This window comes from Mustela lutreola, chromosome 6 (assembly GCF_030435805.1).
Source record: "Mustela lutreola isolate mMusLut2 chromosome 6, mMusLut2.pri, whole genome shotgun sequence".
NCBI lineage: Eukaryota > Metazoa > Chordata > Mammalia > Carnivora > Mustelidae > Mustela > Mustela lutreola.
Window position 1 is genome coordinate 30,460,620 of NC_081295.1, and position 24,103 is coordinate 30,484,722.

The 24,103-nt window shown below is 34.3% G+C and overlaps 1 protein-coding gene across 1 annotated transcript in view; it reads left to right on the top strand.

The window, feature by feature from the left end:
• The window catches only part of ASCC3 (activating signal cointegrator 1 complex subunit 3), a 344,503-nt gene that overhangs the window by 117,584 nt on the left and 202,816 nt on the right, over positions 1-24,103 (top strand). Inside the window, exon 11 of the mRNA XM_059177004.1 lies at positions 14,238-14,402. Coding sequence (XP_059032987.1) covers positions 14,238-14,402 — 165 coding nt within the window. The remainder of the gene's footprint in view (positions 1-14,237; positions 14,403-24,103) is intronic.

Genomic DNA, 24,103 nt, shown 5'->3' on the forward strand with positions numbered 1-24,103 from the left:
GTTTTTATTTAGTTCATTGCATTTGAAGTTTTGGTAGTTTGGCATTGTAATTTATGACATTTTAAAGTGTTTTAGTAAGGGGGCGCCTGGGTCGCTCAGTGGTTTGGGCTGCTGCCTTCGGCTTGGGTCATGATCTCAGGATCCTGGGATCGAGCCCCGCATCGGGCTCCCTGCTCCACAGGAAGCCTGCTTCCCTCTCTCTCTCTCTATCTCTGCCTGCCTCTCTGCCTACTTGTGATCTCTGTCTGTCAAATAAATAAATAAAATCTTTAAAAAAGAAAATAAAGTGTTTTAGTAAGAAATTGATCTTCAAATTGAGCCTTGCACATGTGGCAGGAAAGAGAAAGAAGAAAAAAAAATAACTATAGCAAACTGGGGAAACCTGTACTCTCTGAGTCATACCCCAACTGCACAGAATAAAACTTACCACAGGACAAGTTTCTACCACAAATTATTCACATGTCAAAAATCTGTCTTTATGAGTAAACTGAAGAGGAATCATTGCAAATTGTTTCAGACCCTTGTTCTATGAGACTTTAATGGAATGAAATACTGTGGTATTATGGAAAAGCACTTATTTTTTATTTTTATTTTTTATTATGTTCAGTTAGCCACTATATAGTACATCATTAGTTTTTGATGTAGTTCTCAGTGATTCATTAATTGCATATAACACCCATGCTCATCCTAACACATGCCTTCCTCTATACCCATCATCACCTGGCTACGCCATCCCCCCACTGTCCTCCCCTCTGAAACCCCGTTTTTTTCTTGGAATTCATAGTCTCTCATGATTCATCTCCCTCTCTGATTTCTCCCCCTTCAGTTTTCCCTCCTTTCACCGTGGTCTTTCGCACTATTCTTATGTTCCACATATGAGTGAAGTCATATGATAGTTGTCTTTCTCTGCCCTCCAGTTCCATCCATGTCGATGCAGATAGTGGGTATTCATCCTTTCTGATGGCTGAATAATATTCCATTGTATATATGGACCACATTTTCTTTATCCATTCATTTATTGAAGGGCATCTCCAGAATTTGGCTATTGTGGACATTGCTGCTATGAACATTGAGGTGCATGTACCCCTTCTTTTCACTACATCTGTATGTTTGGGATAAATACATACTGGTATACTTGCTGAGTCGTAAGGTAGCTTTATTTTTTTAACATCTTAAAGAACCTCCATACTGTTTTCCAGAGTGGCTGTACTAGCTTGCATTGCCATGAACAGTGTAAGAGGGTTCCCCTTTCTCTACATCCTCTCCAACATTTGTTGTTTCCTGTTTTGTTAATTTTTGCCATTCTGACTGGTCTAAAGTGGTATCTCATTGCGGTTTTGATTTTTATTTCCCTCATGGCTAGTGATGTTGAACAGTTTTTCATGTGTCTGTTAACCATTTGTATATCTTCTGTGAAGGAAGTGTCTGTTCATGTCTTTTGCCCATTTTTTGACTGGGTTATTGGTTTTTTGAGTGTTGAGTTTGAGAAATTCTTCATAGATCTTGGATACCAGCCCTTTATCTGTAATGTCATTTGCAAATACCTTCTCCCATTCTGTGGGTTGCCTCTTAGTTTTGTTGACTGTTTCCTTTGCTATACAGAAGCTTTTTATCTTGATAAAGTCCCAAAAGCTCATTTTTGCTTTTGTTTCCTTTGCCTTTGGAGACGTGTCTTGAAAGAAGTTGCTATGGCTAATGTTGAAGAGGTTACTTCTTATGTTCTCCTCTATGATTTTGATGAATTCCTGTCTCACATTGAAGTCTTTCATCAATTTTCAGTTTATCTTTGTGTATGGTGTAAGAGAACAGTCCAGTTTCATTCTTCTGTATGTAGCTGTCCAATATTCTCAGCACCGGTTATTGAAGAGACTGTCTTCTTTCCATTGGATATTTTTTCCTAATTTGTGAAATACTAGTTGACCATAGAGTTGAGGGTCTATTTCTGGAGTCTTTTTCTGTTCCATTGGTCTATGTGTCTGCTTTTGTGTCAATACCATCCGGTCTTGGTGATCACAGTTTTGTAATATAGCTTGGAGTTAGGCAACATGATGCCTGCAGCTTTGTTTTTCTTTTTCAACATTTCCTTGGTGATTTGGCATCTTTTCTGGTTCCATACAAATTTTAGGATTATTTATTCCAGATCCTTAAAAAATGCCAATGGTGTTTAAATAAGGATGGCATTGAAAGTGTAGATTGCTCTGGGCAGAGTAGACGTTTTAACAATGTTTATTCTTCCAATCCATGAGCATGGACTGCTTTTCCATCTTTTTGTGTCTTCCTCAGTTTCTTTCATAAGTGTTCTGTAGTTTCTGGACAATAGATCCTTTACCTCTTTGGTTAGGTTTATTCCTAGGTATCTTACGATTTTTGGTGCTATTGTAAGTGGAATCTATTCCTTAATTTCTCTTTCTAGTTACATTGTTAGTGTATAGGAAAAACACCTGATTTCTGTGCATTGATTTTGTATCCTGCCACATTGCTGAATTGCTCTATGAGTTCTAGTATTTTGGGAGTGGTCTTTTTGGTTTTCCACATAGAAATGTCATATCATCTGTGAAGAGAGAGAGCTTGATTTCTTCTTTGCAAATCTGAATGCCTTTTATTTCTTTTTGTAGTCTGATTGCTGAAGCTAGGACTTCTAGTACTGTGTTGAACAGTAGTGGTGAGAGTTGGCATCCCTGTCATGTTCCTGACCTTCAGGAAAAACCTCTCAGCTTTACCCCATTGAGAATGATATTCACTGTGGGCTTTTCATAGATGGTTTTTATGATATTGAAGAATGTTCCCTTTATCCCTACACTCTGAAGCGTTTTAATCAGGAAACAATGTTGTATTTTATCAAATGCTTCTTCTGAATCAATTGAGAGGATCATATGGTTCTTATCTTTTATTAATGTGCTCTATCATGTTGATTGATTTTAAATGTTGAATCACCTTTGCATCCCAGGAGTAAGTCCCACTTGGTCATGGTGAATAATCCTTCTAATGTACTGTTGGAGCCTATTAGCCAGGATCTTGTTGAATATTTTGGCATCCATGTTCATCCAGGATATTGGTCTGTAATTCTCCTTTTTGATGCAGTCTTTGCCTGGCTTTGGAATCTGGGTATTGGAATCATAGAACCAGTTTGGAAGTTGTCCTTCTGTTTCTGATTTTTGAAAGAGCTTCAGTAGAATGAATAGGTATGATTTCTTCTTTAAATGTTTGGTAGAATTCCCTGGGAAGCCGTCTGGCCCTGGACTCTTTTTTTTGGGGAGGTTTTTGATTACTGCTTCAATTTCATTACTGGTTATTGGTCTATTCAGATTGTCTATTTCTTCCTATTCCAAGCTGGATAGTTTATAAATTTCCAGGAAGGCATCCATTTCTTCTAGATTGCTTAATTTGTTGACATAGAGTTGCTGGTAATAATTTCTAATAAATTGTTTCTTTTTCTTTGGTATTAGTCACAAACTCTCCCCTTTCATTTAAGATTTTATTAATTTGGGTCCTTTCTCTTTTTTTTGGGTAAGTCTGTCCAGAGGTTTATTGATCTTATTAATTCTTTCAAAGAACTAGTTTCTAGTTTCGTTGATCTGTTCTACTCTTTTTCTGATTTCTATTTCATTCATTTGTGCTCTAATCTTTATTATATCCCTTCTCCTGCTTGGTTTAGGTTTTATTTGCTGTTCTTTCTCCAGCTCCTTTACGTGTAAGATTAGCTTGTGCATTTGGGATTTTTCTAATTATATGAGAGAGGCTTGGATGTCTGTGTATTTCCCTTTTAGGACCAGCTTTGCAGTAATAGGTTTTGGACTGATGTGTTTTCATTCTCACTAGTTTTGATGAATTTTTTTAAGTTCTTCTTTAATTTACTGCTTGGCCCATTCATTTTTTAGCAGAATGTTCTTTAACTTCCAAGTATTTACATTCCTTCCAAGTTTTTACTTGTGATTGAGTTCCAGTTTCAAGGCGTTGTGGTCTGATAACAACCAGGGAATAATCTCAGTCTTTTGGTAGTAGTTGAGACCTGATTTGAGACCCAGTATGTGGTCTGTTCTGGATAAAGTTCTGTGTGTGCTCAAGAAGAATTAGTATTGTGTTGTCTTAGAGTGGAATGCTGTGTGTATATCTGCGAAGTCCATCTGGTCCAATGTGTCATTCAAAGCTTTTGTTTCTTTGTTAATCTTCTGCTTAGATGATCTGTCCATTGCTGAGAGTGGAGTGTTAAGCTCTCCTGCCATTAATGTATTATTATCAATATGATTATTTTGATTAACTGCTGGTTTATGTAGTTGGCTGCTCCCATGTTGGTGGCATAGATATTTACAATTGTTAGATTTTCTTGTTGGATAGACCCTTTAAGTATGATATAGTTGGACAAGCATTTAGAGATTAGAGCAAGATCTTTATGACCTGTATGCACAATATAAACAATTTCTGTATTTTTCTATATTAAATGTGATTAGTTATGCTTTAGGGTAACCAGGCACTATATCCTTCTAGGCTTATTCTGATGAGGGTAGACTTCAGCATGTATGTCCTGAGATTGTTGGAAAGTGTTTTAAAGTGTTTTAAGTGGTTTAAAGTGTTTTCAACAAAAATAACTACCAAGAGAATTATACCACAGCTGTATACGTGTGTAGTCTAACAGGTATTTTAAATGTTTCTTCTTTATTCCCAGCACTCTATGCTCTGTTTCTTCAAAGGTTTTCTAATTTCTTGTTGAATTACCCTTTGTTTATTTAGTAAATGTTACCTATGAAATATTAACTGAAAATTTTGTGAGAATTTTTCTGCTAACATGAGAATACCAAGATACATTTTAGATTACATTCTTTATGCTTTAGCTTGATCATATCTTTACTTTCAACAAAGAATATGAGGTAAGAATACCTCTCTACTTGAAGATTTTCCAATTAATTTCTATATTTCTATTCTATAATTAAAAGCTGTGGTCCTTGGGGCGCCTGGGTGGCTCAGTGGATTAAGCCACTGCCTTCAGCTCAGGTCATGATCCCAGGGACCTGGGATCAAGCCCTGCATCGGGCTCTCTGCTCTGCGGGGAGCCTGCTTCTTCCTCTCTCTCTGCCTGCCTCTCACCGACTTGTGATCTCTGTCAAATAAATAAATTAAATAAATCTTAAAAAAAAAAAAAAAAAGCTGTGGTCCTTGACATAAATAAATAAAACTAGATACTTCAAAAGACACTGTGCTTTACATGTGTGAGTGGGTACCCATGCATGTGAATTGATGGGAGAGGAAGGAACATAAAAATGTAGAAAAGGAAATAGTTGGAACTAACTGATTTGTTGTAGTGTCCCCAGGGCAGGTATAATTTGTAAGCTGTCAGATTCCATTATGGGGTCTGTTGCCATCAATCAGAGCTGACATTTGTATAGCAGAGGTTAGTATAACTGTAATTATATGTATGTTTATTGAATCTAAAACGTGTGACATTTTAGCTTTATTCTTTAAATTAAAACATTCATGTAATCTATAAACTTGTTGGTTGAGTGGGTATGTGATTATGTATTTTAAAAAGGAAGATAGAATTCCTAAATCCTACAAATGGTTGCCTGGTTTACATCTATAACATTAGAATGTGATTTGTAACAATTACAGAATGACTATTTTCATCAGAGAAGATGTATTAATGAAGCATTCTTGAATATTGCTCTTTAGTTTAATTAAAAGATCACTTCCATTTTCAACTAAGTGTACCATATTCATTAATTGTAAGACACATTTTAAAAATTTACTTGATAGTGAAAACAACCATAAAACAAGTAACAAAATGACAATAAATACATATCTATCAATAATTACTTTGAATGTAAATGGACTGAATGCTCCAATCAAAAGCCATAGGGTGCATTGATAAATAAGACCCATTTATTGCTGCCTACAAGAGACTCATTTCACACTGAAAGACACTTGCAGATTGAAAGTAAGTGGATGGAGAAACAGTCATCATGCAAATGGAGTTGAAAGAAAGCTGGAATAGCAATACTTACATTGGACAAAAGAGACTTTAAAACAAGACTATAACAAAAGACAAAAAAGGACACTCTATAAGAATAAAAGAGACAATCCAACAAGAGGATATAACAATTGTAAATATTTGTGCACCCAAATACATAAAACAATTAATAACAAGAATGAAGTAATCAATAGTAATACATAATGGTAGAGGATTTTAACATCCCACTTGTATCATTGGGCAGATCATCCAAGCAGAAAATGAACAAGGAAACAGTGGCTTTGAAAGATGCACTAGACCGGATGAACTTAACATACATATTCAGAACATTCCATCCTAAAACAGTGTTATATCCATTCTTTTCAAGTGCACATGGAACATTCTCCAAAATAAATCACATATTAAGCCACAAAACAAGTCTCACCAAATTCAGAAAAGCCAAATTCATACTATGCATATTTTCAGACCACAACAGTATGTAAATAGAAATCAACCATAAGAAAAAATCAGGAAAGAGAACAAATATGTGAAAGTTAAATAAGATGCTATTAAATAATGAATAGGTCAACCAAGAAATCAAAGAAGAAATAAAAAATCACGTGGAAACAAAAGAGAATAGTGGTCTAAAATCTTTGAAACTCAGCAAAAGTGGTTCTAAGCGTGAAGTTCATAGCACTACAGGCCTACCTCAAGAAGAAAGAAAAATCTCAAATAAACAACCTAACCTAACATTACACATAACAGAGCTAGAAAAAGAAAAACAAACCCAAACCCAGCAAAAGGAAAGAAATAATAAAGATTAGAGCAGAAATAAATGATGTAGAAACTGGAAAAACAGAACAGGTCAATGAAACAGGAGCTGGTTCTTTGAAAAGATCAGCAAATTTGATAAACCTCTAGCCAGACTCATTGGAAAAAAAAAAGAGAGAGAGAGAGAGAGAAATCCAAATAAAATATCTAAACAAAGAGAAGTAATAACAACAAGCACTACAGAAATACAAACAATTGTAACAGTATATTATGAAAACCTATATTTCAATAAATTGGACAACTTAGAAGAAGTTAATAAATTCCTAGGAGCATTTAATTTATAAAAACTAAAGCAGGAAGAAAGAACATTTGAACAGACTAATTACCAATAAGGAAATTGAATCAGTAATCAAAAAACTCCTCTAACAAATCAAAGTCTAGGACCAGACAGCTTCACAAGCAAATTCTATAAACATTTAAAGAGTTAAATACATATTCTTCTCAAGCTATTCAAAACAACGAAGTGGAAGAAAAACTTCTAAATTTATTCTCTGAGGCCAGTATCACCCTGATCCTAAAACCAGATGAAGGCACCACCAAAAAAAAAAAAAAAAAAAAAAAAAAAAAAACACCTCTAGGCCAGTATTTCTTAATACAGATACAAAAACCCTCAACAAAATAATAGCAAACTGAATCTAACAACATATTTTAAAAAATCATACACATGATCAATTGGGACATATACCTGGCATGAAAGGTGGTTCAGTATTCTCAAAACAATCAAAGGAATATGTCACATCCATAGGGAGTAGGATAAAAACCATATGATCATTTCAACAGATGCAGCAAAACTATTTGACAATGTGCAATATCCATTTATGATAAAAATCCTCTGCAAAATAGGTCTAAAGGGAACATACCTCAACATAGTAAAGGCCTTATATGGAAAACTCACAGCCAATCATATTCAGTGGTGAAAAACTGAGAGTGTTCCCCCTAGGGTCCAGAACAAGAGAAGGATGTCCAGTCTCAGCCCTTATATTTAAAATAGTACTAGAGGTCTTAGCCACAGCAGTTAGACAACATAAGGAATGAAGGCATCCAGATTGATAAGGAAGGAGTAAAACTATCACTATTCGTAGTTGACATGATACTGTATAGAGAGAAGACCACCAAAAACTTACTGGAACTGATAAGTAAATTCAATAAAGTTGCAGGATGCAAAATGAATGTACAGAAATCCTTTGCATTTCTACATGCTAAAAATGAAGCAGTAGAAAGTAAAATTTAAAAATAATCCTATTTATAATTACATCAAAAACAATAAAATACTTGGGAATAAACTTAATCCAGGAGGTGAAAAACCTGCACTCCGAAAACTATGAGACACTGATCATGGGCATTCTAGATGATGCAAAGAAATAGAAAAGACACTCCATGGTCATGGGTTGGAAGAACAAATATTGTTAAAATGTCTCTACTGCCCAAAGCAATGTACACATTCAGTGCAATCCCTATCAAAATTCCAGTATTTTTCACAGAACTAGAATGAACAATCTAAAATTTGTATGGAACCACAAAAGACCCTGAATAGCCAAAGTAGTCTTGAAAAAAGAACAAAACTGGAGGTATCCCTATTCCAGATTTCAAGTAATCTTACAAAGCAGTAGTAATTAAAATAGTGTGGTACTGGCATAAGAACACACATAGATCAATGGAACAGAATAGAAAACCCAGAAGGAAGCCCACAATTATATGATCAATTAATGTTCAACAAAGGAGGCAAGAATATACATTGGGAAAAAGTCTTTTCAACACATGGTGTTGGGAAAACTGACAGCTACATTCAAAAGAATGAAACTGGAGCACTCTCTTTCACCATACACAAAAATACAAATGGATTAAAGACCTAAATATGAGACCTGAAACTGTAAAATGGCTTGAAGAGAGCACAGACAATAATTTCTGACATTGGCCATAGCAAAATTTTTCTGGATATGTCTCCTAAGGAAGGGAAATAAAAGTAAAAATAAATGAACTATTGGGATTATATCAAAATAAATATTTCTGCATGGTAAAGGAAACAACAAAACTAAAAGGTAGCCCACCTAATGGGAGATGATATTTGCAAATGACATAACTGATAAGGGGTTAGTATCCAAAATATATTTAAAAAATACAACTCAATATCCAGAAAACAAATAATCCAATTTAGAAATGGGCAGAAGACATGGGCAGACATTTCTTCAAAGAAGACATATAGATGGCCATCAGACACATGAAAGGATGCTCAGCATCACTCGTCATCAGGGATGTGTAAAATCACAAGCACAATGAGATATCAACTCACACCTGTCAGAATAGCTAAAATCAAGAAGCAAGTATTGAAGAGGATGTTGACAAAGTAACCCTTGTGAACTGTTGGTGGGATTGAAAATTGGTGCAGCCACTATGGGAAACAGTATGGAGGTTTCCCAAAACATTCCTCAAAAAATTAAAAATAAAAATAACCTATTATCCCTTAATCAGGCTATCGGCTATTTATCCCCAAAATACCAAAACACTACTTCAAAGCAATACATGCACCCTTATGTTTAGTGTGGCATCATTTACAAAGCCAAACTATGGAAGCAAACCAAGTGTCCATCAGTAAATTAGCAGATAAAAAGGAGGTGGTAAACATGATGGAATATACTCAGTCTTAAAAAAGAATGAAATCTTGCCATTTGCAGCAACATGAATAGAGCTAGAGAGTATAATGTTAAGTGAACTAAGTCAGAGAAATACAAATACCATATGCTCTCATTCATCTGTGGAATTTAAAAAACAAAAAGCAAAGAAAAAAAAAAAGGACAGAGAAACAAACCAAGAAATAGACTGTTAACTACAGAGAACAAACTGATGATTACTAGAGGGGATCTGGGTGGAAGAGTGGTTGAAATAGGTGATGGGGATTAAAGAATACACTTATCATGAAGAAAAGAAAAATTTCCTTGATAGTGTTTGTTTGTTTTTTAACCTTCTTACTGACACTTACAGTGATGGTGTAGCTTATAATAATGGCTCCTGCGAATTGATGAAATAATAGTATTATGTTATTAATCTATGGGATTTTAATGACTATATTTTGGTACTTTAGCATTCTGTTTTTTTGAAAAATTCATTTATGTAATTAGTTTAAACATTTCCCCCCATTTTTTATAGTCTAAGTATAAAATTTCAAAATCACCTCTGAATTTTATAAAGGCAAGAAAATATGCTTTTATTTTTAAAATTTCTTATATTTATTTAATATATTACTTTTATTGCTATAAAATTGGTTTATAACATATTACTTTCAGGTGTGCAACATAATAATTTATTCTTTGTATACACAACGAAGTGATCACCACAGTGAGTTTGTTTATCGTTCATCACCATATACTGCACCACCTTCACCCATTTTACCCCACCCCAACCTCTTCCCTTATGATAACCACTAATCTGTTCTCTGTATCGGTAAGTTGTGTTTGGTCTTGTTTGTTCATTTGTTTTGTTTTTTTAGATTCCACATATAAGTGAAATGATTAGAGTACTTGTCGTTCTCTAATTTATTTCACTTAGCATAATATCCTCAGGGTCTATACATATTATTGCAAATAGTTAAGTTTCCTTCTGTATTTTTTAACTGTTATTCCATTGTGTGTGTACATCTTTCTCCATTCATCCATTGATGAACACTTAGGTTGCTTCCATATCTTGGCTACCGTAAATAATTTGAAATCAGGGACTATGATGCCTCCCACTTAGTACTTCTTTCTCAAGATTGCTTTGTCTATTTCGGGTCTTTTATGGTTTCATACATATTTTAGAATTTTTTGTTCTAGTTCTGTGAAAAATGCTGTTAGGATTTTGATATGTATTACATTGACTCTGTAGATTTTTTTTAAAAGATTTTATTTATTTATTTGACAGAGAGAGCGAGATCATAAGTAGGCAAAGAGGCAGGCAGAGAGAGGGGGAAAGCAGGCTCCCTGCCAAGCAGGGAGCCCAATGGAGGCCTCAATCCCAGGATCCTGAGATCATGACCTGGGCCGAAGGCAGAGGCTTAACCCACTGAGCCACACAGGTTCCCCGAATCTGTAGATTTTTTAACAATATTAATTTTTCCAATCCATGAACACAGGATATCTTACTAATTATTAGGGTCTCTATCAATTTCTTTCATCAGTGTCTTGTAGTTTTAAGTATGTAGATTTTTCAGCTCCTTGGTTAAATTTATTCCCAGGTATTTTATTCATTTTGATGTAATTGTAATTGGGATTATTTTCTTCATTTCTATTGTAGTTTGTTAGTAATTTATAGAAATAAAATAGATTCCTATCTATTCATTTGGTATCCTGTAACTTTACTGAATTAATTTATTAGTTTTAACAGGTTTTTTTTTTTTTTTTTTTTTGGTGGAGTCCTTAAGGTTTTCTATATATAGTATCATGTCTTCTGATACTGATATAGTGACAGTTTCACTACTTCCTTTCCAATTTGGATACCATAGAAATAGAGAGGATCATAAGAGACTACTATGAACAATCATATATCAGCAAATTGGACAACCTAGAAAAAATGGATAAATTCCTAGAAACATACAATCTACTGACTCATGGAGAAAGAGAAAATATAAACAGACTAATACATCATATTAATAGAATGAAAGAGAAAATTCATACCATAATCTTATTAAATGCAGAAAAAATTTTTGACAAAATTTAATGTCTTCACATTCCCTCATGTTCTTTGCAGCATTATCAACAGTAGCCAAGACATGGGAACAACCCAAGTGTCCCCCAGTGGATGGATAAGGAAAATGTAGTGTATATGTACAATGGAATATTGATCAGCCATAGAAAGGAAGGAAACTCAAACTTTTCAACATGGATGGACCTTGAGGACATTATGCTAGGTGAAATAAGACAGAGAATGACCAATACTGTGTGTTCTAACTTAAATGTGGAATATAAAAAAGATGAACTTAAAGAGTAGAGAGGTGGTTGCCAAGGGCTGGAATTTCAGGAAATGAGGAAATATTGGTCAAGGGATATAAACTGTAAGATGAATATGTTCTCAGGATTTGATGTACAGCATGCTAATTGTGATTTGCAATGCTATAATATTAATATTAATATTAATGTTTAAGTGAACTACCAGATGAATTGGTTCTGCCAGGTCTCAGGTCATTTGGTATTTCTATCAAATGGATAAGCATTTTAAAACTAAAGACACCAAATTTTTGACACAATGGTTGTATATAACATCGCGACTGTGCCATTTTTCCCAGTGGACAAGATAAAACTGGAACAGTTTCAAGTAATGATTTTTGTGTTTCTGAGGGAATAAGTACATGTATTGAGAGAAATTTAAGTTGACAGTAAAAATGTTGACGGTTAACCCATGCCCCAATATAAGAGCAGATGGAAATGTCTTGCATGAGTTCCAATTCATTAAGCAAATGTGACACTTCATGTTCTAGACATTTTAAGTTCAGGGAATTGAAGTGATAAAATAGTAATATAAATGAAGCCTCTTCTCACTGTGCTGAAAGTAAAGTATAATAAAATGCTAAAATGGATTTTTAAGGTTTCATCAGTATAGCTTTCTGATATCTGAAAAATTTGATTTACAATTTGTTGCCACATTGTCATCGCTGAAAGTTAATTATAAGACAGTATAAGCATCATATTCTAAGTTCATGGTGAGGTAGGAAGCCAAGCTTTATTATTTAAAAGTGTACCCTGTGTCATTCCTAACATTCATGACTTAATAAGCTTACTTATTTAAATTTTTATATTAAATATACAGCGTATGAGAATTGTTGTTTTGAAAACAGATAGGCTTGTCTTCCAGGATTTTGAATAAAAAGGGTTGTTAATAAGTAATCCCTATATTTTGGATTATTCTAAAGTTGTCATTATTCAAAGTAGAAGTTCAATTTGAATTTGTTCCAAGAGATTTTAATTCACAGTGAATGTTTTTACCCATTTTAGATCTCAAAATTTATTATACATCTGTTTATACTTAATTCCAGCAGCATATCCTTTCCGTAAAATTTGTTGTGATCTCAACATTGCCATTCAGCTTTAGCAACTTTGAACTAAGTAACTTTGGATTTATAGTATTTCGTATCTTAGATACGATTCACTAGTTTGTTAATTTCTCTTCAAGTACAGCTTTGAAATTTTGTCATTGATACAGCTCATCTCATAATGAAAGCAGTGGTATCTCTAATAATGCAACAGGTCATATTGGCACATCATGTTTTGGATTTGTTAAGGAGTTTATATATAATTTGTACCAATCTAAAAATTAAAAATAAAACAAAAATCAAGGTAATTATTGTCCCCATAGGTGACTTAACCAGATGTGAAATAACAAAAGTGTTGAGAGAACACTCTGACCCTCATCTTAGTAAACCCCTTCAAAGCGCAGTTCAACTGTGATTATCATCGGTCTCTAATCCTGATGAGAAACTGTAGTTTTGATTTATCTAGTATTCTTTGAATTGTCCACATATTGGCTCGTTTCCTAATGTAGTATTACTATAGTAGAAGGTATTATTAAACTTGTCATCTTTTTCTCTGCAACAGGATGATTTTAGAGGAGACAGTTTAATGTGTGAAAAGCAAAGAGAATTTTCATTATAGTTTCATGTTAAATGATCTGCTACTGTGAGGCTCACATAAATGCGTCGGGCTTAACCTCCTGCTCTACACACCCTGGAATCTCCAGTGACTGTCTTTGGATTGCAGTTGTATGCCAGTTAGGCTGTATTGTTTGTATTATTTTTGGTACAAAATAGTGCATATACTAGTTGATATTAAAGGGCAATTTTTTGAAAACTGTGTGTCCGTAGTAAAGTTTCTTTCACATTTGGGTAGGTATAAACAGGTGATCATTCCTGGAGTGGATTCTTGGTTTCCTTCTTATTGCCTTTTAACATTTGGTTCACTTCATTGTCCCTTTTCAGGTAAAGGCCATTATCATTGTATGCAGTTTAAAAGATAGAATTTTTGTTTTGTTTTGTTTATTTTTTTTTTAAAGATTTTATTTACTGGAGACAGGGAGGGGCAGAGGGAGAGGGACAAGCTGACTCCCCGCCGAGCAGAGAGCCCAAAGCAGGTTCAATCCCAGGACCCTGGGATTATGACCTGAGCCAACCAGGCACCCAGAATCATTTGTTTTTTTACATCATAAGACACTTTTCAAAAAAGCTTTGTATTTTGTACACTTTACTATAATTTTTTGACAGACTGTTATCATTGAGTTTTAAATAACTGCTTAATGTCACAACTTACGTGAAGCTAAATGAAATGAAATATTACTCTTGAAATGACAGTGTCTACAGTGAATTACATATCATTCTGGGATATTTTAAACACTTCTTATTTGATCTGTATAAAGGTTGCCAGTCATAATTCTTTTTGAATGACACATTTGTAATTTATATAAACTATGTGACTTTTTCTCTTTTTTATTTTATCTTATCTTACAGATGCTGGTGACCACCCCAGAAAAATGGGATGTAGTGACAAGAAAGAGTGTCGGAGATGTAGCTCTTTCCCAAATTGTAAAGCTCCTTATTCTTGATGAAGTTCATTTGCTGCATGAAGATAGAGGACCAGTCTTAGAAAGCATAGTGGCACGTACTTTACGGCAGGTAAGTGGAAGTTATTTTTAAGCTTGTTTTGGAGGGATGTTTTTAAGCTTAAATATAGCGTTCAAGAATATTAATATGTATTATTCATGGGAATAAAGACAATTTTAGTATGGAGAAAACTTTAGGTATTTTATTTTCGTATTGAAAGTACTCTTCCTTCCTTACAAGTCTTATTTTTTTGAAGTCTCTAAAAATTAACCAAAGTAAATACAAGAAAACTTCTAAACCATTTTTGCAAAGCCAAGTATAATATTGTCTATGAAGTGTTAAAGATATAACAGAACATAGGCAAATATTAGTGATTTCCTTCATTTTTCTCCCTGCCTTCTACCCTCTGAAAAAATCTGAACATGATTTATAAGTTTTCTGCTATACTAGATCATATAAATCACCTCATATGCATAATCTTAATCATTATTTTTTTAAAAAAGACGTGTGCACAGTCTCTAGTTTTGGAGCTTTGTAGCTATTCATTAATAGTCCAAACAAAGACTGGTAAATTTACCAGTGTATCATGGTTATTTTCTGCCCGCCCCTATTTTCATTAAGTAAAAAGATAAAGTGTCTCAGAAAGCCCATGAGTATTAAAAATGGCATTTGTTGTTAGATTTTACCTGTATAGAAAATAAATGAAAACTAGTTGAATCATTTCTTTTATACTTCATATGCTAAACAGCTCTGATCCAGGTCTAGATTTGGGAATTTAATATAAAAAATGGAGTGCAAAATTTTAAAAAGTTAATATTGCATTTTAAAATGCCTTAAAATATTTTGTTTTCATCTGGTAAATCCACCATAAAATTCTAGATGGTTAATAATTTAGCTATATCAGGGATGCCTGGTTGGCTCAGTTGAGCATCTGCCTTTGGCTCCGGTCATGTACCAGGGTTCTGGGATGGAGTCCAGCATCAGGCTCCCTCCCTGCTCAGTGGGGAGCAAGCTTCTCCCTCTGCCTCTGCCCCTCCCTCAGCTCCTGAGCACTTTCTCTGTCTCTTTCTCTCTCAAATAAATAAACAAAACATTTTTTAAAAAATGATAATTTAGCTATATCAAACAAAACTTTGTTAGTACATTAAAGAAGACATAAGAGGATTTTTTCATAACCTTGAGGTAGAGAACCTCTAAGCAAAATTGAAAACTCCAAAGGTTGTAAAGGGAATATGTGGCCAGTTAAGACTCCTCCAAAAAGTTAAAAAATAAGACAAAAATAACATTATTTGTAGCAATACAATAAATTTCTTTTATATTTAATAGTTATTAGAAATTAATAAGAAATACAAACTTTAAAAATTTGGAGAATTCATTTCACAGTAAAAATAAACATACTGAGCATTATAGAAAAGATGCTTAAAGGGACATGAGAGTTTTACCAGATTTACAGAAGTGAAAAAGAATGTAATTTGAAAGCACCCGCTAAAATCAACTCTGTGGGGGCACCTGGGTGGCTCAATCGGTTAAATGTCTGCCTTCAGCTCAGGTCATGATCCTGGGGTCAGGTCAGGGTCCTGGGATCAAGCCCCGCATCGGACTCTTTGCTCAGCAGGGAGCCTGCTTCTCCCTCTCCCTCTGCCTGCTGCTCTGCCTACTTGTGCTCTTCTATCTCTCTGTCAAATAAATAAATAAAATCTTTAAAAACAATAAAATCAACCCTGTGTTTTTACTTCTAGGGAGCTAATGTATGGAAATAATAGCACAAACATATAGATATAATAACACCAGTGTTCACTGTAGCTTTCTTGCTAATGCAAAATATGCTAGAAGCAACCGAGATGTCCAACAAAAGATGAAGTGGTTTAATAAATTATATTCATACCATAAAATGCTGCATTACAGCCTTTAAAAAGAATGAGGTAGAGCTGTATGAACTGGACTTGAAAGATAGATTATATTCTCATTGAAATAGGAAGCTGTCCTCTATATATAGCACAATCCCATTTATGTAAAGGAAAACATATACGCTATATTTATTTTCTCATTCATTAAACTAGTGAACGTATGTCAGCCACATAGTTCTAGGTGCTATGGGTATAGTTAACAGAGTTCTTGCTTATCTTTAGATTTTAGGTTTAGGTAGAGTAGGATGCATAGTCACAGAAGAATGTGCTACAAATTATAAAGGTGCTTTGCTAACAGAGATGGAATTTAACGGTTGTTTGGGACATGTTCGTATTTTACCATATTAATTTAAAAAACATAGTATACATATACACATAAACACACATGCATAAAATGCAAAAGGCTGAAATACTCAAAATGACAAAAATCGGAGATTTTAGCTAATATCCAATGTAAGAATTTCAAGGATACAGATAGTTGTGAGACCCAGGTGAAGCATGGAGAAGCCTGGACCTGCTGTCACTGCTTTCCAGGTCCTTTCTTGCCATTTTGGATTGGCTCTGGCCTAGATTTTACATAGGAGGTCTCAAAAAGAAGCATTCAGGGCATCATCTGCAGAAAAGAGAGCTATTTTAATCATTAAATGTTTTATTTTATAGCATGATACTTATATAGCTTAGTGATGTTTTTCAGGGAGCCATGCCATAGGAATCCATACATTCTAGGATTAAGCCGCCTAGAGAGATCACATCCATCAACTAAAAGCATGATGAAAATAAGCACTTTCCTGTAACTAGAGAACATTAGAGGCCAACTGAATATCCTTAGTACATTTACCAGGAGGTCTGCAATAGCAAGTTTACAAGGGGATTTGACTAGGACATCTTTCCCGAGTACCTCTAGTTAAGGGAGCAAATAGATTGCAGACCTGCTGCTAATATTTCTGTATACACGTACACAGACACATGTCATTATGTATTTCTCATATATATCTAATACATATATATATGTGCAATATAAATTTATAAATATTTTGTTAACTTTATAAAGGTATAATTTTCCATATATGATCTATGTTATAAACCATATAAAGTTAAATGTATATAAACTAAATATATAAAATGTATTCCAGGTTTGTTTATTACATATGAATACAATTATAGAAATGTATATCTTAATATATGATACAGGAATATAGTATATAATATATATAACATCTAAATATATAATATATATGATATATTTATCATACACAGTGATATCTCTCATCACATAATGAAACTCTGCTTCTGTGGTTTAGCACTATTATGCTCATAAACTTGACAGATTGCTCTTTGTTATCTGAAGAAAAACGTTAAAATTCCTCATCTGGACATTAAAGACTATTGTGATCTATTTGTCTAACTTTTAACTTCTGCATATTCCTTAGCTGTAATAGGTTCCAGCCACACAAAACTATGCATTCCTTCTTATCTATTTCCTTTCCAAAACAGTTGACTCTTTTCCAGAGATTAAATTCATCTCACTGGAGCAGAATGTGTTATCAGTTATGAGATTAAAGGTTATAAATACAGAATTACATATCTTCATCACTCCACACATTCATCTGTTAAAAACCTGATATCCTTTTGAATCTGCCAAATATCACTTCTTATTTTAAGTGTTTCCTAGTACAAAATTCAAAATGAATTACACCTTTTCTGGATTCCCTCTCTGCTCCTTTACACAGTTTTAGACCTTACCACTATTGTCCTTATAATTTCACAACTTGCTATAATTAGTTCTGTCTTAACTTTTATCCTTTACTAGATTTTAATACCCTTGATAGAAGGAGGTATTTGATTCTTCTTATTTCTTAATATGCTATGACAAAGCTCATAACTGTGGTTTTTTTAAAAAGCAAAGTTCCTGTTTTTATTTGTTCCTTTTAATTACCAGATGCTCCCATTAGATGGCAGTGTTTTCTATGGCACATCAACATTTGTAACTGAAGTACCCTTAGAAGCTATTCTAATACAGTTTTGGTTGTGTTCAGTTTCCGGTTCAGGTTCTGTGAGTTGGTATTAGGGACCAAATTCACAACACACTTGACAGGAATTTGGAAGAGAAAATTGTAATAAAGGCCAAATCTGTTGTATATAGTAACACTGAACTAATACTAGTTGTCTTCTTAACTGTATTAACTTCAATTTTATCTAGGGGCAAATATCATTAAAAACTTACTGCATAGTTTTGGGCTAATGATACAGAAGAAGCTGTAAAATATTAAAATTTTTATAGTTTTCGGGGTGCGTGGGTGGCTCAGTGGGTTAAGCCTCTGCCTTCAGCTCAGGTCATGGTCTCAGGGTCCTGGGATCAAGCCCCGCATTGGGCTCCCTGCTCAACGGATCCTGCTTCTCCCTCTCCCCCTGCCTGCAGCTCTGCCTACTTGTACTCTCTCTCCATCTCTCTGTCAAGTAAATAAGTAAAATCTTGAAAAAGATTTTTTGTAATTTTCAACAATTAATACTTTTTAGGTGGATGTGTATAGTTTATAGAACTTTGAGATTTGGTTTAACATAAAGTTCCAAGTTAATCTCATTTAAAAGAAAGTAATTCACATATAGGCTATTATATATATTGAGAATAATAGGATTATACCTTTAGATAAAAAATAGAGTAGTTTTAAATTGGATTTTTCACAGAAAAATATCTGGTGTTTGCAGAGTATCATGTATTTGACATGGAAATACTCTAAAAATATGTTCAGTAACTTTTATGTTGTAAGTAACTATTTTATTTTATTTTTTTAAAGATGTTATTTACTTATTTGACAGAAATCACAAGCAGGCAGAGAGGCAGGCAGAGATAGAGAGGGGGAAGCAGGCTCCCTGCCAAGCAGAGAGCCTAATGCAGGGCTCGATCCCAGGACCCTGGGATCATGACCTGAGCCAAAGGCAGAGACTTTAACCCACTGAACCATCCAGGCGCCCCTCTAAATAATTATTTTAAAGCAAAAATTACTTTTCTTTCCTTTCAGATCACCACCAGTACTACCTAGAACTATTGTGTGTGATTAAAATCCTCATTCTACTCAGTATAAAAAACTCTCATCACAACATGTAAAGGAAGTTTCTTAAGTAATAGGTATATTCATTGTTTCCCCCATAGAGGGTTCTCTTGTTTTTAATTGGGTTTTTTGGGATTTTGCTGCTGTTCATAAGATTTTTTAGTGAATGCAAATCCATGGTCAGATGTTGTATATGTGTTTATACTCTAATTTCCATCTACCTCTATCATGTTTTAATCCTTTCTCCTTATGTTTTTGCAGTCTCTGTATGTATAGATCTCGGTCTTATTCATTGTATCCACATTACCCAAAATTTAGGTCCTAAGCCAGTGTTGATAGATGGCTAATTCTGAAAGTATTCATATAACTCCCATTGAAGTACTTTGCTTATATCCACGGAGTCTTTTAGACTGAGCTAACTTATCAACAGCCTTCTCAGAAACCTGCTATGAAGTTACTGATAGTAACCTCATAGGATCATAATGATATATTTTAATCACAAAGTGAGTAGAAATTTGGGGCCATTCCTTGTTTTTATCTTTCTGAGTATGTTACACTGTAATCAGAGAATGTGGCCTATTTTTTTTTTTTTTCGGTTTTGGAACTTACTGAGTTTTTTGTAACTTAATAATATATTTAATTGTTTCAAGATTCCTATAGCTATTTAATGTAAATTCCCATGTGTATTTTTCAGTATGGTGGGTAGAAAGTGCTCTTATGTGTCTATTAAATCAAGGTTGTGAATTACGACACACAGAGTCAGACACAAGAGGATTCCCGACCTCTAAACTCAGTTCTGGTCACTCTCTCCTCTCATCATCTGCTTTCTGTTCAGCTTGGTACAGTCCTCCTTTGCACTTACTTTTTCTTCTGTTTGAAGGTTTTTATCCCCTGATCATCCCTCATATTTCTTTTTTTTTTTTTTTTTAAGATTTTATTTATTTATTTGACAGAGAGATCACAAGTAGGCAGAGAGGCAGGCAGAGAGAGAGGGAGGAGGAAGCAGGCTCCTTGCTGAGCAGAGAGCAGAGAGCCCGACGCGGGGCTCTATCCCAGGACCCTGGGATCATGACCTGAGCCGAAGGCAGAGGCTTTTACCCACTGAGCCACCCAGGCACCCCGATCTCTCATATTTCTTTAGCGATGATTTTCTTCCTTATCCCACCTAAAGTGGGACCCCTCCCATGCTACTTTTTATGCCATTACCCTGTTTTGTTTCACTCATGGCACTTAGCAATACCTGATAATGCCTAATTTGTTCATGAGTTTATGGTTGTCTCTCACTAAAATGTCAGCTCTTTGATTGTAAATGCCCTGTTATGTTTACTGCACACTGTTATGTTTATTGTTATTTCCTGGTCCACCCTTGCCCTCACTCCAAAATCCATTTAGTTATACAATTGAAATCTGTTGACTGACTAATGAAATGGCAAAATCTTCTCTGACCTTATTTAAAATGCTGTGCTTGCTCCTCTTTAAGGAGTATTTGTTTGTTTGTTTGTTTACTCCCTTTTCTGACTATCTGTTGTTATATATTTTATTATTGAATCCTTTCTAGTAATAATGAACATCAAATTGGAACATACTTTGTCCCCTTTTATTGTGAAAGCAGGTTTATAAAATCCTCACTAAAAATGAACAGTGATTGAACAGTAATTTAACAAAATATGATTTCCAAGGCTTATTGAGTTGTTTTCTGGTTAATATCACCTAGAGGTAAAACTTTCTGAAGTATATTCAAAACCATATTTTGAAAATTCTCTTATTTATCCTTTTTCTTATTTTTTATTCTCTTATTTTTTCATTTTCTTCTGTAAATTTAGGTAATTTATACATTTTTAAATAGTTTTTACAAATCCTCTGATTTGTAAGTTTAAGGAACAAATGGAACTGTTTCTTTAACCAATCTGTAACTCTGCCAGACAAATGTTTATGTTGATTCAGTACTTGATAAACTCCGTTTAGGACTTTCGCCAGGGAGATTGTTTTTATATCCAGACAAATACCTTTAATTTGAAAGGAAAGTTGGTTTACAAGTTGCAGTTCTGATTCTCTCACAGAAGTGCTAAGAATCTTCTAAGGAGCTGTACATATCTCATAGGTGATGTTTTGTTTACTCTTCAGATAGGCCCAGATATAACCTCTAAACTCATCTCTAAACTTACAGAAAGAGTTTGGAAGTTACAGGGCCACAATTTCTCTTATACTTATAAGAAACATTTGTGTTGGGGAGTATACCCAGGCATTTGGATTTTTCCCAGCCTGTATGTACATTGTATTACAGCATGCAGGGAGAAATCTGGCCTTGGGAATTGCTCACTTAGGTGCAGAAAACTGAGGATACCAGCATGATGCAAGCAGTTTTTGACCAAAGAAGAAACATAGGAAACTGAAGAAATAATTAAAATATTTACCCAAATGTCCTTCCATAAACCCCCTTATTTTACTTACGATAACAAGAGAGAATGACATATATTTCTAGATTTTAAAAAATAATGATAAGGTTAAATCTTTTTATATGCATTCTCTCATTGGTCGATTAACTTGCCAAATTCATTCTAAATCATGTGTACTTTTTCAAATCACATCAGAGGTTTTCAAACCTCAGGTAAGAAACCAGTTTTCCAAATTAGACTTCTATTTAGAAGGGAGGTATACGGAGCGCCGGGGTGGCTCAGTGGGTTAAGCCTCTGCCTTTGGCTCAGGTTATGATCCCAGGGTCCTGGGATTGAGCCCCACATCGGGCTCTCAGCTCAGCAGGGGGCCTGCCTCCCCCACCTCCGCCTGCCTCTCTGCCTACTCTGACCTCCGTCTTTCAAATAAATAAAATCTTTAAAAAATAATAATTTTTAAAAATTTTTAATAACTTTTTTAAAAATTCAAAAAATAAAATCTTTTAATAAAAGGGAAGTATACAAAATATGAAAGCAGAAGAGATACAAAAATCACAGACAGAAAGATTATTATAAGGACATGGGCTGCAGAATGCTACCCAGTATTTCTCCAGAACCCTTAGGGCTTAGGGATGAATGGTCCTTTACTGTATCATGGTAATGGTATAAATTATTCCCCTTAGGAACATTTTGTATCCTAATTCAAAATGGGAAGTTTGCATGTGATTAAAATGATTCTTTCTTTTGGCAAATGCTAACATCCTATATTGCTAACATCGAGAACTTGAATAATGTAATTAATATGGTAAGGTGATCAAACATGTAGAATTGCATATCTTATGAATAGGTAAATCTCAGGTCTCCATGCAACATTTTCTCAAAGCAGAAATTGAACACATCAGAGGCTTTATAAAATAAAATAGAAATTTAGAAATAACTTTTATATGATAAAATGACATATATACATCTATATAGATGTATATGCACACATACATACATATAATACATGCATGCACGCATACATTCTACACTTTAATACCTGTTAAAATGAAGACTGAAAACTTAACCAACTGAAAGATTAATCTCCTGCCATTTAGAGGTCAGTAAGTGATCATGGAAGTAAAGGAGAGAAGGAGAGAGGGACAGCACTGTTATATACCTAGAATTATAATGCAGAGTAAGAATTATACTCTTAAATGAAACAGGAATGGAGGGACCATAAATAAGTTAATTATTGAATGTTAAATGTTAGACAGTTTTAAATAGAATATTCTAACAAAAACAAATGGGAAAATAATAAAGCTGAAAAGATTAACTTAATTATGAAATAACAATTAAAAAAAAAACTGAAATAGTTTTTTTAAAAACCTGAGTTAAATAAAGAAACCTCACAAGTCTAATCACAAGTAGAAAACCACTGAGTCAACAAAATTAGAATTGATAAAGACCTTTTACAGAATGTTTAGAAACTCAACAGGATGACAGTACTATAAACCGTCATGAATTAGACCCGAAAACATAATTGAGAGAGAGAACTGGACATTGCTGAGTGCTTATGAGCAGCTCAATGGACAGACTCCTCTTTCACGGTCATTTCTGCATTTCTTTCTTTTTTTTTTTTTAATGTTCATTTAGCCACCATATAGTACATAATTAGTCCTGATGCAGTGTTCAGTGATTCAGTAGTTAATTAAGTATAACACCCAGTGCTCAACACAGCACGTGCTCTCCTCAGTACCCATCACCCTGTTCCCCCTCCCCTCATTTCTAACCAGATGTTCTATCACCTCCCTCCTCCAGTTCATACCACCAGTTCTTTTTGAGTGCAGCACCTTAAACTCACCATCCTTTCTGGCCTCCCTCCCGGTCCGTTTTCTGGGATTAGAACCATTACCTGCGCTCAGCATGCCTTCCCTGATTTACCTGGGTTTAATCAGTGATCTCTCTCCCTTATTCTCACAGTTTTCAGAAAGTGCTGCTATTAATCGGACACATCATAATGTTTGTTGTCATTATTACGCATAGACTCTAAGCTCCTGCTCTGTTGGCACCGTGCCTGCCATTAAGAGCTTAGCAGATAGTTGGTGAACAAATTAAATCAGTGTTACCAGCAGTGCTCAGAAACAAAATGAGAGTATTACCCTTCACCAATGAACACAAAATGTGGCTCAATACATTTTTTGAGTAGTTTGTAATTTTTTCCAGTTTTGGCTGTTATTCCCTGCAATCAAACTTTCTGTTATGAATATAAAATTATTTTAATATAAGGTGCTTAATGATAATTTGTTAAGCCAATTTGAAAACTTCTCCTGTGTGATGATAGAATAATTAGTAGTATTTTTATCTCAGAATTTCATCTGTTTCACTGATATGCTCAACTATATGTTGCTATGATATAACAAAAGGAATACCATATAAAAGGT